This window comes from Pipistrellus kuhlii, unplaced genomic scaffold, assembly GCF_014108245.1.
Source record: "Pipistrellus kuhlii isolate mPipKuh1 unplaced genomic scaffold, mPipKuh1.p scaffold_m20_p_9, whole genome shotgun sequence".
Lineage (NCBI taxonomy): Eukaryota > Metazoa > Chordata > Mammalia > Chiroptera > Vespertilionidae > Pipistrellus > Pipistrellus kuhlii.
Window position 1 is genome coordinate 36,612,310 of NW_023425595.1, and position 12,103 is coordinate 36,624,412.

The 12,103-nt window shown below is 58.1% G+C and overlaps 1 protein-coding gene across 2 annotated transcripts in view; it reads right to left on the reverse strand.

Moving 5' to 3' along the window:
- Positions 1 to 1,306: 1,306 nt before the first annotated feature.
- GAB2 (GRB2 associated binding protein 2) overlaps positions 1,307 to 12,103 on the reverse strand; it is a 140,712-nt gene continuing 129,915 nt past the window's right edge. For both annotated transcript variants that reach the window (XM_036428305.2, XM_036428306.2), the window contains exons 4-10: positions 10,013 to 10,602; positions 8,697 to 8,791; positions 6,855 to 7,119; positions 4,326 to 4,416; positions 3,909 to 4,011; positions 2,728 to 2,853; positions 1,307 to 2,181 (exon numbers count right to left, since the gene is read on the reverse strand). In XM_036428305.2, the coding sequence (XP_036284198.1) occupies positions 2,038 to 2,181; positions 2,728 to 2,853; positions 3,909 to 4,011; positions 4,326 to 4,416; positions 6,855 to 7,119; positions 8,697 to 8,791; positions 10,013 to 10,602 (1,414 nt within the window). In that variant the 3' untranslated portion in view covers positions 1,307 to 2,037. The remainder of the gene's footprint in view (positions 2,182 to 2,727; positions 2,854 to 3,908; positions 4,012 to 4,325; positions 4,417 to 6,854; positions 7,120 to 8,696; positions 8,792 to 10,012; positions 10,603 to 12,103) is intronic.

Here is a 12,103-nt window from a genome sequence, read left to right on the forward strand (position 1 = left end):
GGCACAGGCAGAAATACTGGCACGAGGGCACCCACACCTGGGCCTGCCTGGAGCCTGCTGGGTGCAGGGGTGGCGCCACTAGACACACCCTTCCTGGGGACGCAGTCAGGGCCGGACAGAGGGAACGACGCCCCTGCTCCCGGGAGGCCGCTGCGCCATTGCCCCTCCCCTGCGGGAACCCGGAGCGAGGGCCGTACTCCCCAAGGCCTTCTGTTCCCAAAGCACGAGGCCCGTCACGCCTCCTCTCCCCTTAAACATCCGACCCCTCCTCTCCCTGGACGCCACCTCGTCTGCTCTCAGCTCCTTCCCTGCCCGCCCCCCCCCCCTCCCGGAGCAGCCCCACCTCCTCGTTCAGGCTCCAGCCGCTTGGGGATGGTTGTGCTTCTGCCTGGGGGGGGGGGGGGGGGGCAGCGTTTCCAGTCTCTCGTGGCCATTACTGACGCCTTGTGTCCTCTTCACGTGCAGGGCAGTCTGATCAGTTCCCGGGTCCTCGGGGCCGTCCCAGAGCCTGGGCGCAGCCGCCGTTAATACAGGTTCTGGGTGGGTGACGCTGGGAGGAGGGGGCGGCCATGGGGAAAACAGTTCCTCCAGAATGGGACTTCCTAGGGCGTGGTCAGGCCCTTGGGCTGGGGAGGCGTGCGTACACACACTCACACTCGAAACGGAAACGGAAAGGGGAGCGGTAGCCACCTGCATCCACTGTAGCGGGAAGTCATTTTTGTTAGGCCGGTCTACTCAAACATCTCATCTTCCCAGTTCCCTCTGACACTGGAAAATTTGGCCAGGAACTTATTAACATAAGATTCAGATATCCCCCCCCCGGCTCCCCGCCCCTGCAGCCAGGTTTGGGTCCAACGTGGCCCCTGGGCTGTGAGGGTCCAACACAGGGTGAGACGAGCTGAGAAACACTCAGCGGGCACCAGGCCCGAACCCACGCCAGCCTCCAGGCTCTGCCCTGCTCTCTCCCTCACACTGCTCTCCCCGTCGTCCATCACTGACACCGCGCACACCACGCCCCTCACACCACATCCCTCCTTCACTTGCTGCTCCATCCTGCATCCCCACAGCACTGCCTCGGGCATTCCACCGCGCCCTTTGGGCGCATCTGCTCTGCTGTCCCCGCAAGGCCTTCGCTCCCGCCTCTCATCCATCCGTCACCTGCGCCCCCTGCACTGCTCATCTTGCAAAAACTTGCTGCCTGTCCCCCCTACTGTGTCCATGCACTGCCTTCTGCCCAGCCTCTGCATCACCTCCAGTGCTCCCTAGGCTCCCTCCCTCCCATACCCCCAGCCCCTCCCACGCCTCTCTCAGTGGCGGGAACTGGGAGGTCCTGGGGAAGCTCCCGGGCCGGCCCAAGGACCAGCCTGTGTCCTTGTCTCGTCATCTCCTGGGCTATAAGCCCGTTCCTTGTTGCCCATCGTCCTCAGTTTTCCCCTTCCTTTTGTCCTCATCCTTCTGCCCTCCCACCCGCAACAGGTGCACTGCCATTTGGCTGAAAGGGGGGGATCTAAGTCCTTTATGCCCAGAGACCACCTCTAACCTTCTTAACTCCGCCTCCTTTTGGTGGCCTTGCCTCTCCCCTGCTGAGACAGAAAGGGATCAGGTCCATGTCCACTTTGGTCTGCTGTCCTTGTCGTCCTGGTCAGTGAGACGATGAGCTTTTCCGGGGCGGGGGCGGGGGCGGCGGCGGCAAGGGGGCTGGGCGTGAGCGCGAGGTGTGGAGTCCAGCTCAGAGCCTGGCCCTTCCCTCCTTACACCCGGGAGGTGCTCGGGCCTAAAGGGCAGGAAGCGGCTGAAGGATGCTTTTTGGCGAGCGCCCTCGCTAAGGTGAAGAGGCGTGGCCAGAGGTGGGTCCGGGCCAAGGCAGAGCCTCGTCAGACCTGGCCCCCGTGGGGAAGGCTCAGGGTCCCTGACGTCAGTGCTTTGGAGTCCAGGCTGGCCAAGGAGAGAGGAGGGTGGGAAGGGCAGGAGGAGGGGAGAGGGGAGAGGGGAGGAGCCAGCTCCAGAGCCCGGCCCCCTCCAGGCTCGGCAGCCTGGTCACAGCTTGGCGCCCTTGGAAGGCTCCGAGGACTGCCGCACGTCCGTCCACTCCTGCATGGTGCTCTGCAGCGCCTGGGTCTTCTCCTTGTCCACCTGCACGTAGTCCACCTTCTCGTCGGAGGTGACAGACGACGTGGACGGCTGCAGGTAGAGGGAGCAGAAGTGCTGTGAGAACCCATGAGGGGGGCCGCTCTGAGTGGCTGTAGGAGTCTTGTCTCTTTTTTGAGAGTGGCCTTTAGAGCCTCCGCTCCACATGGCATTACCCCTCCAGCCCCAAGGGGGACCCAGGCCCACAGCTCTGTCCCCACCCACCTTGTGGCCACTCCTCCAGGGGAGGGCACGTGCTGGGTGCCAACCAGCACCAGCCACAGGCCTCTGTGTGTCCCTGCGGGGGACCCGTGCCCGCCCTGCCTCCAGGCTGCCTGCGCCCAGAGTCCCCTCGGCCACAGCGTCCAGAGCAGCGCTCCGGGAGCCACCGGGCAGCGAGCTCTCCACCGGGGTCCCGGGCCTGTCGCTCATCCGCGCTGTGGCCTCCCGCGGAGTGTCTCAGGGTGCTTTCGTGTGCCCACCTCACAGGGGAGGGCCTGGCTGACCAGGTGCTGAGGGCGGGGCTGGGAGCCCTGTAAGGCGGGCTGGAAGCACAGGGAAGCAGCAGGAGGGGAGTGCGGCTGTTTGGGGCGTAGGCACCTTGCGGTGGGGGCTCGGGGAGCTGGGCTGGAAGTCCAGGGCCAGGTAGTCGACGCTGCCGGTGCTCTTCTTAGGGGCTGGGCTGCTGGTGCCGCTGAGGATGGGCGAGGCAGACACTGGGTTTTGCTGTCACAAGGAGGAAAGCCCTGTTAGTAAGTTTGGGAACAGGACTAACCCTCCACCGGAAAGCTTGCCTCAGGGTAGGAGATGCTGAGCAGGGGCGGGAACCAGGCCTGTGCTGGCTCCCAAAACTGCACTCCTCCCGCTGAGCCGTCCTTCCCTTCAGGCCGGCCTCCTCCCTTTCCCTACCCCCCCCCCCAGCCTCCCTCCCACCTCCCGCAGCCCAGCCCTCGCCTGCAGACCCTGAGACGGGAGCCCGTTCCCTTTGTGCACTGGACGCTACAAGGTCTTCTTCTGCAGCCAATCTCCCTCTCTGAAACCCTCACCATGGCCTGCAGCGGGGCGGCCCCAGGGACACTGTGCTCCCCCAGCTCCTCAGAGATCAGCGATGTGCACAGGGTCCTGTCTCCGTCCAGGCCCCAGGGGACCTGCCCAGGATCTTCGCGAAGCCCCGTTCTAGTGAGGAGGGCGACAGTCCTCTGCCTGTGTGGCTGCCCTCTGGCTGGCTGGTGCACGTGCAGCCACCACCCTGCGCCGGGCAGCCGTCCTCGCCTCCACGCCACCTCAGGAGGCCCCGTGGCCCCTGCCTGTGTCTGCGCCCCCCCCCTCCGCGCACACCGCTCGTGGCCCTGAGCACTGGGCGTAAGGAGTGAAGGGCACATCTTTTACCTCTAAAAGGTTTTAACAGGAGGAGGAGGAGGAGCTGACTTTGAAGGGTGCTCCTGCCACCAGGGCTTATTCTGAAACGTCTGTCTAATCACTGGGCCTGCTAACCCTTTCGGGGCTCCCTCCTGCCCGCAGGAGGCACTCGGGGTCCTCCACCCCGTGCCTTTCCCAGCCTGTCCTGCAGGGGCGCTCTCCACACCACCGGTGCCATCACAACAGAGGCCGCCGCCTCGGCCCTAGGACTGCGGCCTCTCCGAGGGGTGGGACCCTGTCTTCAGCGCCTCATGTGGCTCAAGAAAGATTGGCAGCAGCAAACAAAACATGGCGTGACGTGGGGTCCCCGGGCGGAGGGAGGGGCGGGGGCGGGGTCTGAGCGCTGGGCCCAGCGCGCTCACCATGGGGACGTAGTTCTCCTCGCTGTCTCCCGAGTCCGTGCTGGTGATGCTCTGGGTGGAGGTGGGGCGGCAGTACTGGGAGGAGCTGGGGTTGAAGGTGTGGCTGTGGGGTGCGGGGAGGCAAAGGGTAAACCGGGTCGTTTCCAGCCTCCACGGGGGCCCCCAACCCTCACCCCCCCCCCCCACCTCTGCCCTCAGAGCTCCACACGCCACTCCAGGTGAGGAACTGAGTCAGGGCGGATACAGCTGTTCCCCTTCCGATGAGGACCCCGGGCCCCCAGAGACGGAGGCAGGGCTGAGCTACCGACGGCATTATCTATGGTCAGGCCGCGGCCTCCCTAACGCCCGCCTGGCCACCGGGCCCCTCACCGGCCCGCACGGCTCTGGGCCACGCTCCCCCATCCCAAAGGCACTCACACGGCCCTCGACCAGGACTTGGTGACGGGCGACTTGAAGGGGAGCTCGTCGATGACCGTGTTGCTCCGCAGGTCGAGAGGCGTTGGCTTTCCTGGAGCGGGAAGGAGAGTCGTGTTAGCGGCCGTGGATGATGTCACACTTCCCTGTGACACACAGTGTGAGTCTGGGCCTGCTAACCCTTTCGGGGCTCCCTCCTGCCTGCAGGAGGCACTCGGGGTCCTCCACCTCCGAGCCTTTCCCAGCCTGTCCTGCAGGGGCGCTCTCCACACCACCGGTGCCATCACAACAGAGGCCGCCGCCTCGGCCCTAAGACTGCGGCCTCTCTGAGGGGAGGGACCCTGTCTTCAGCGCCTCATGTGGCTCAAGAAAGATGTCACACTGTCCACCCTGGTCTCTCAGAGGGACAGGCTGAGCGGGGATGTGCTCTTTGCCCATTGATAGGCCTCGAAGTCTGTCTTCAGATGCCAAAGAACAGGTTCTTTGCATTGTGTCTACAGAAATCCTATTTCCTCTCTCTCTCTCTCTCTCTCTCTCTCTCTCTCTCTCTCTCTCTCTCTCTCTCTCTCTCTCAAAAAATACATTGATTTTTCACAGAGAGGAAGGGAGAGGGATAGAGAGCCAGAAACATCGATGAGAGAGAAACATCGACCAGCTGCCTCCTGCACACCCCCAACTGGGGATGTGCCCGCAACCAAGGTACATGCCCTTGACCGGAATCAAACCTGGGACCTTTCAGTCCGCAGACCTTTCAGTATTCAGACCGACTGCTCTATCCACTGAGCCAAACCGGTTTTGGCAGGAATCCTATTTTCTGAATCTAAGGTGAGGACAGAGGGTCGGATTGCGGGCTGCTCTCCCCGGAGATGTGACCACGTTTCTAGCTCCCAGGGAGACGCAGGAGGACATAGTATTTCTATGGGAGAATGCCGCCACGACCACCTCTGAACCTGCAGTGGAGGGAGATGAAGGCCCCAGCCTTGCAGGCTTCTGTTCAAACGCTAAGACCTGAATTCCCTGGTAACCAGACCGTGGGCTTATCTCTACCAGAGGTGACTCCACCTCTCCCTCCAGTCCCGACCATGGACCAAGGCGGGGCCTGAAGTGGGAGCAGCCTGGAGCCGGAACTCCAGCCCTCCTCCTGGTCCAGAGGCCGGGACACAGAGCCAACTTCCGGGTGTGTGTGTGTGTGTGTGTGTGTGTCTGCCGTGGATCAGAGTCAACCTCCCGGAGGCTTCCTTCCGAACAAACCCGGAGGCAGGATTACTGTTCCCATTTCACAGACAAAGGATTTGCCCAAAGACACACCCAGGAAGTCTCCGATGAGGATTCCAACCCCCATTTACCAGGTTTGAATGCTCACACCTTCCTATTACGTCAGAGTGGACCCTTTAATAGACCGCCCGTTCCACTCTGTAAACTGACCCCGTTACCCTCACACAGCATTTTATGCATTAGGAGGCACTTTTAGATATAGTACTGTGTTTTCCCGAAAATAAGACCTGCTTACAGGTTTCCTGCTGAGTGAAATATAAGGCATCCCCCGAAAATAAGGCCCCCCCCCCTAGGCTAAACATGAGAGATTTGGTCCACTGATTCTGAAAGAAATGGAGTCACAAGAAATTCACCAGGAAATTCAGGAATTGGATTGTTATGATGATGTTCCAGAAGATGATGACATGATTGTCATTGAATAAATGAGTAAATTCTTGATACTGTAGGATTCACAGTTTGTCTGGTTTGTGTTGACAACTACCGTACCGTATACAGGTAATAAATTTCCTTTATTTTCATTTAACAATAAATGTGTACCGTATTTTTCTTCATGGAAAAATAAGACATCCCCTGAAAATAAGACCTAGCGCATCTTTGGGAGCAAAAATTAATATAAAACACTGTCTTATTTTCGGGGAAACAGGGTAGCTATGCCCCTCAATTCCTTCGGGAGGTATGTATTATATTCTCTTCACAAATAAAGAAACAAGGCTCTGCTAACCGGTTTGGCTCAGTGGATAGAGCCTCGGCCTGTGGACTGAAAGGTCCCAGGTTCGATTCCGGTCAAGGGCATGTACCTTGTTTGCGGGCACATCCCAATAGGAGGTGTACCACAGGAGGCAGCTGATCGATGTGATGTTTTGCTCTCATTGATGTTTCTCTCTATCCCTCTCCTTTCCTGTTAAAAATCAATAAAATATATTAAAGAAAAAGAAAAAAAAGAAACAAGGCTCAGACACAAAACAATTTGTCTCTACTCACACGTCAGCAGGTGATGGAGCGGAAACCTAAATGTGGCCTGTCCTGGTCCTCCCCCACTTCTGGACTCCAGGCTTCTCCCTCAGTCAGTCGCTAAGGGGCCAGACCACTGGGACGCATTAGCAGGGTTAGTGTATGTGTGAGACTTTGGGGTGGTGCAGGCTCCAGGGGCGACCCTTTCCTTGCAAGTAAAGTACAGGATCCCCGCTTGATCGCTAAATGAATGGCCACAGCCCCTGGCCGTCGTCCAGAGATGGGACCAGGAAGGAGCGGACTTACCTTTGCGGTCGGGTTTGAGGTTGCGGTTGACAGGGGGCGGCTGGATCTCACTCCCCCGGCCGGGGCCTCGATGCAGAGGAAGGGCTGTCGCGGGGTAGCTGAGCGGGTCGAAGAGATGGGGTCCTGGGCTCATGGGGATGTAGACGCTCTGCGAGTTGTCACCAGCTCGCTCCAAGGCCAGCAGGGTGGAGGAGCCGGGGTTCATGGGCACATAGTTGTCTTCGGAGTTGGTGCTGTCTGACCGGCCTCTGAGTGTTTTCTCCGGCTAGGAAGGAAAGCGAAGGAAACACAGCATCACTGGCAAGAAACCAGAGGGGTGAGGACCTATGCACAAGGCAGGAAAAGGAATGACTAGTGAGGTGCGTGGTGAGGCTACAAGGCAGACCCTGGGAAAACAAAGAAAGTGGGCAACAGGAAGTTCCCCTGTGGGGGGCCTTCTAGCGCCCAGGCTTCCTTGGGGCTCCCCTGTAGTTTTTGATAAATGTTTAGCATGAAATCTCCTTGGTGGCTGGGCCCATGAGGCTTTCCGCCTGCCCCGGGCAGAGGCCGTGGCTGCACCGTTAGTTCAGGACCTGCCTCCACCTCAGTGTGGACGCACCATTGGGAAGTCCCTGCGCTGGGCCAGGGGCACATCAGAAGCCTGGGCCCTGGCAGGTGAGGGCTGGGCCGGCTGCGCCACCCAGGCCAGCTCTCAGGGTGAGCACGGTGCAGGCAGAGCTGCCAGGGTGTGCAGTGCGGCAACCCTGACCACAGCCTTCCTTCCGAAAGGGTTAGAGAGAATAAGTCGGGGCAGGGGAACCTCATTGTGCTCGGGAGACCTCTTGTAGAAAGAGCGCAGCCCGGAGCTCCGCACAGCCTAGGCAACCGCTGGACATCAGTCACCCGGAGCAACCAAGGACGGGACCCGCCAGTCGGCTCTGTGCGCCCACAGAAACTGCTTGCAGACAGCAGAAGCTAAAAATGCCTGCCTCCCACTCAGTCTGCCCTGACTCCTTTTTCCCCCATTCAGCCCACCTGCACCCAGGAGCTTGGAATAAAAGTTCTTTACGATACAATATGGCCTCATGCCATGTCACTCAGAACCTTCCACCGTCATCTCTTGCCCTGTGCGTCCAGACGTATAATGAAGCTGCCTCTGCTTTGGTGACCTAATTCCCAGTCTTTCCCACGCACCTGAGGCCAGGCCCAGTCTGCTCTGCTAGGGCCTGACACCTTGCAGAACTGTGGTCAGTCGCTGCAGAGGCCGGCCTGGGATCCTGCCGCTGAGCCTGACTGGGCCACTGCTGCCCGCAGCCTCTCCCAAGCCTCTCCTCCCGGGAGACCTGGCAGGCGAGGACGCAGCCTGAGATCCGCCATCCCAGAGCCTGGGCCCTCTGCATGGAGACCCTCCTGCTTACCCACAGCCTTGTCGTCCAGTGTACACACATTTCCTCCCCAGCGGCATACCTGTATCTGTCTGAATATCGACCCAGGGTGCCCTGATTGGGTGGCTCAGTTGGTTGGAGCATCGTCTCAGACACCAGAAGGTTGCGGGTTCAATACCGGGTCAGAGCATATACCTGGGTTGTGGGTTCCATCCCGGATCAGGGCATGTACGGGAGGCAACCATTGGTGTTTCTCTCATATGGGTGTTTCTCTTCCTCTCCCTTGCCCTTCCTTTCTCTAAAATGAATAAACATATCCTCAGGCGAGGACAAAAACAATCACACAAACTCAAAACTCAACCCAGGGCTCTGAACTGAGACAAGAATTAGGCAGTGTCTTGAGAGGGAGATGCTGTCACTCTTGGGGTGATCTTACCCCATCTGAGCTGCCCGAGGATGCCCGGTTGGGGCCACTCACCAGGAAAGAACTGACTCCGTCACTCATGGATTCTGCAGACCGGCCCGCACTCTCTCCGCCTCGCTGCGGGGGGTCGTAGGACTCACAGGAAGAAGCTGCAGCAGAGGAAGGAAGACCAGATGCACTCCGTTTCCTGTGTACGGACACTCCCCCAGACCCTCCCCTGTTGCTGAGACTCCAGAAGCCACTCCTCCCTGCCCTGTGATCAGGCATTATCCTGCCACATCTCCCTGCAGCTCAGAAGTTCCTCCCAGGCTCCCAGTTCCAGTGCCAGTATCTATGTCATGTCACTCAGAACCTTCCACCGTCATCTCTTGCCCTGTGCGTCCAGACGTATAACCCCCACCCCCCTCTTCACCCTCATTTATGCACCTTTCCTCTAACCACAGCCCTAACCACCCAGGCCGCTCACCAGCCACCACTGACTCCTGACTGACGTGCACACGTTGATTTTACTTCCCCAACTGTGTGTGTGCTCTCTGAAGGGCAGGAGCATGCTCTCTGTGTCTCTGCCATCTCTGTCCCGAAGCGAGTGAGTGAGTGTGTGTGTGTGTGTGTGTGTGTGTGTGTGTGACTGATCAAACGGGATGCACTGCAAGACTGCAGAGTGCTGAGCAGGAGTCAGGGCCCAGGTCCAAGGCCCATCTCTACCCCTAAACCAGTGTCTCAACTAGCTCAGGCCTCACGGGGAATGGAGGCGAGGCTTTGTCTCACCGAATTCTCAGGGCTCTACTGGCTTCAACAATAGAACAGATATAAAACAGGCTTTGCAAGTTACAAAGCAAATGCAAAGGAAATGTTAGACTGTCTCACTGACCAGAGGAGATTGATTATGTGCAGGGCTGTAATACTCTACGTGGAAAACGTAGAAGCTCAGACTTTACACAGAGATTCAAGGGGGTGCTTAGGAAATGTTCTGAGGATCTAATTTTATTTTAATATTTGCTTGTCCATGTAGGTTTGGCTCCAGTTTGGATAGGACCTCGACGTTGATTTTTGCAATCTCTGGCTTGATCTACAAATGAGTAAAATACTATGGTTTAGATTTCCAAAACCCATAACACGCTGTAACGTGGTTAAACAAGAATGCTCTATCTCCCTTGGTGGAATATCAGTTTGTCTGAGGCAGGGTCTGCTACACTCTAGCCAGTGTGGGTGTCCACTAACTGCCTCCAGTGCTGGAGGGATGATGTCAGTGACCGGGCTGGTCCTCCCATCTCCTGAGCACGCATGGCCACAGACCACCAAACTGCTGAGAAGCCCCGTGCTACCTCCCCCTCCCCCTCCCCCTGGGCCTCAGCTGGGCTTGCACTGACCTCGGTGAAGCCTGCTGTTGTCCATAGCGGGGAGGGTGTTGCGCCGGGGGATGGTGGCGGCAGAGACCGATCTGCTGTTCTCGCCGATGGGGGGTCTCTGCTGAGCGCTGGCCCAGCGAGGTGTTTCAGCCTGGCTTGGCTTGGGGGGTCTGGGTGGGGGAGCCATGGCCGAGTCCCCAGGAGCGCCCACTGCCATGGCGTTGTGGTTCTTGTCCAGCGTGAAGGTCCGAGGGATCTGGTACGCGGAGTGGGGGGTGGCCGGCACCTCCATATTGTCCACCAGGAGGTCCCCGAACTCCCGGCACAGGGCGTTGCTGGGCGTCTTGAAGGCGTACACGTCCTCATTATCCGTCTCGGAGCCCGTGAGGCTGCCCTTGGTGTGGCCGTGGGCGGCCAGGCTCCGGGGCAGGTCGTAGGCACTGTCTCTGAAGTCTATGTTGTGCCGGCTCGGCTTGGGGAGGCTATAGAAGCCGTGGACTTGGCCGCTGACCCCGTTGACGCAGTGTCCGTTGCCCTGGGCCAGCTTCTGTACGGCTGTGTCACTCCTCATGAGGAACGAGGCCCTGGTGCCCTGGGAGAAGCTGGCACTCCTGAGAGAGAAAGGAGGGACGGGGCCGGTGGTGAGAAGAGGCCAGGACTGCCCACCCAGGGAGGCCAAACCCCGTGCAGCTCCTTGGTGCGGGGCAAACACAGGGCGCAGAGGCCGGCCGGTCTGAGGTTTGCCTCAGTTTACTAGCTGTGTGACCTTGGGCAAGGCACTTTCTCTCTCGGAGCGTCAGTTTATGCACCTGAGAAAATGGTGACTAAAAACCTACTTGGAAGGTTATTCAGAAACTAGACTAGTATAGAGATGTTCCATCAATGTCAGCCTTGTTTGTTCCTTTTTAAAAAAATTTTTTTTAATTTAGGTTTTTGGGCAATAAGGTAAAACCAAGCAGTTTAAAGACATAGGAGTAGAGGGATTTGGGTTAGGCCCCAGATAGGCCACTGATACACTCTGTGAGCTTCATTGAGGTCCTTCCCAAGGTGTGACCCCAAGGAGTGACCTCCCCACGGTGTGACTTGCACAAGGTCTGACCTTGTGGGTCTCAAAGGGTCCATTTGGCTCTGCAGCAGTGTAGCCTTTGGTTTATAAGCGTGGTTTTTGAGCTGGACTTTGTGTTCTGTGTAGGTAGGTACCTTGGGAAAGTGGAGGGTGAGGTTTTAAACGTAGGGATCCAGGTCTGGTTTTCTCTCTCTTACATTATGATCTTTCATTGGATTTCAGTTGGGGGGGGGAAAGTAATCACTATTCTAGAAAAATCCTTTGTAGTAGTGAATCTGTCTGTTGGACTTGAGCACTGTTGGGGGTTATAAGCTGCTAAGAATCAGATAACAAGCTCTTGGAATTTTTCCCTGGAGTAAGGCAGGCATTGTATATATATACGATTTGCAGGCTAAATCTGGGGGGCTAGGGTGTCATAACCCTCTGAGGCCCATCCACGGAGCTCCTGCCTTATACTAGCTCTTCCAGCTCATGAGGAGCTTGTTACTTACAAACATGGCCACCAGATGGCGGTAGAGAACAGGGCCCAGAGGCCTAGAATGAGGAAGGGAAACAGGTGTCTAGGCCAGGCTCTCTCATGTAAACTTGCATCCATTTCAGTCACCCAACCTTTAGCAGCCCTCCTCTGCTGGCCTCTATTTTCTCTCCCTTTCCATTCCAACCACACACATGGCCAAGCTGCCAGCCCTGGCCAAGTTCACTAGCCACTTAGCCTGGAGGTGATGCAGTGCTTGGAGCGGAGGAGGGCAGGAGGGGTTCACATGATTCTCGTTTGTCTGTGGTGCCTTTCATTTTGATGTCTGGAATGTCCAGCTCCCTGTTGGATGATCCTATCTGCATTACTTCATGTAACAAACACGCACTGACGTCCTGCTTTCCATCTGGGCTGGCCAGGCATAATGGATACAGGGATGCCTCCTGCTCTGGGTGAGGAGGTCAGGGGTGGAGGAGGGGACACACAGGCAAATCATCATGATCACGTGGGTCAGCAGATGCTGTGGACAGATGTATACTAACTCTCCCTGGGGGGCGGGTGGTACCCAATG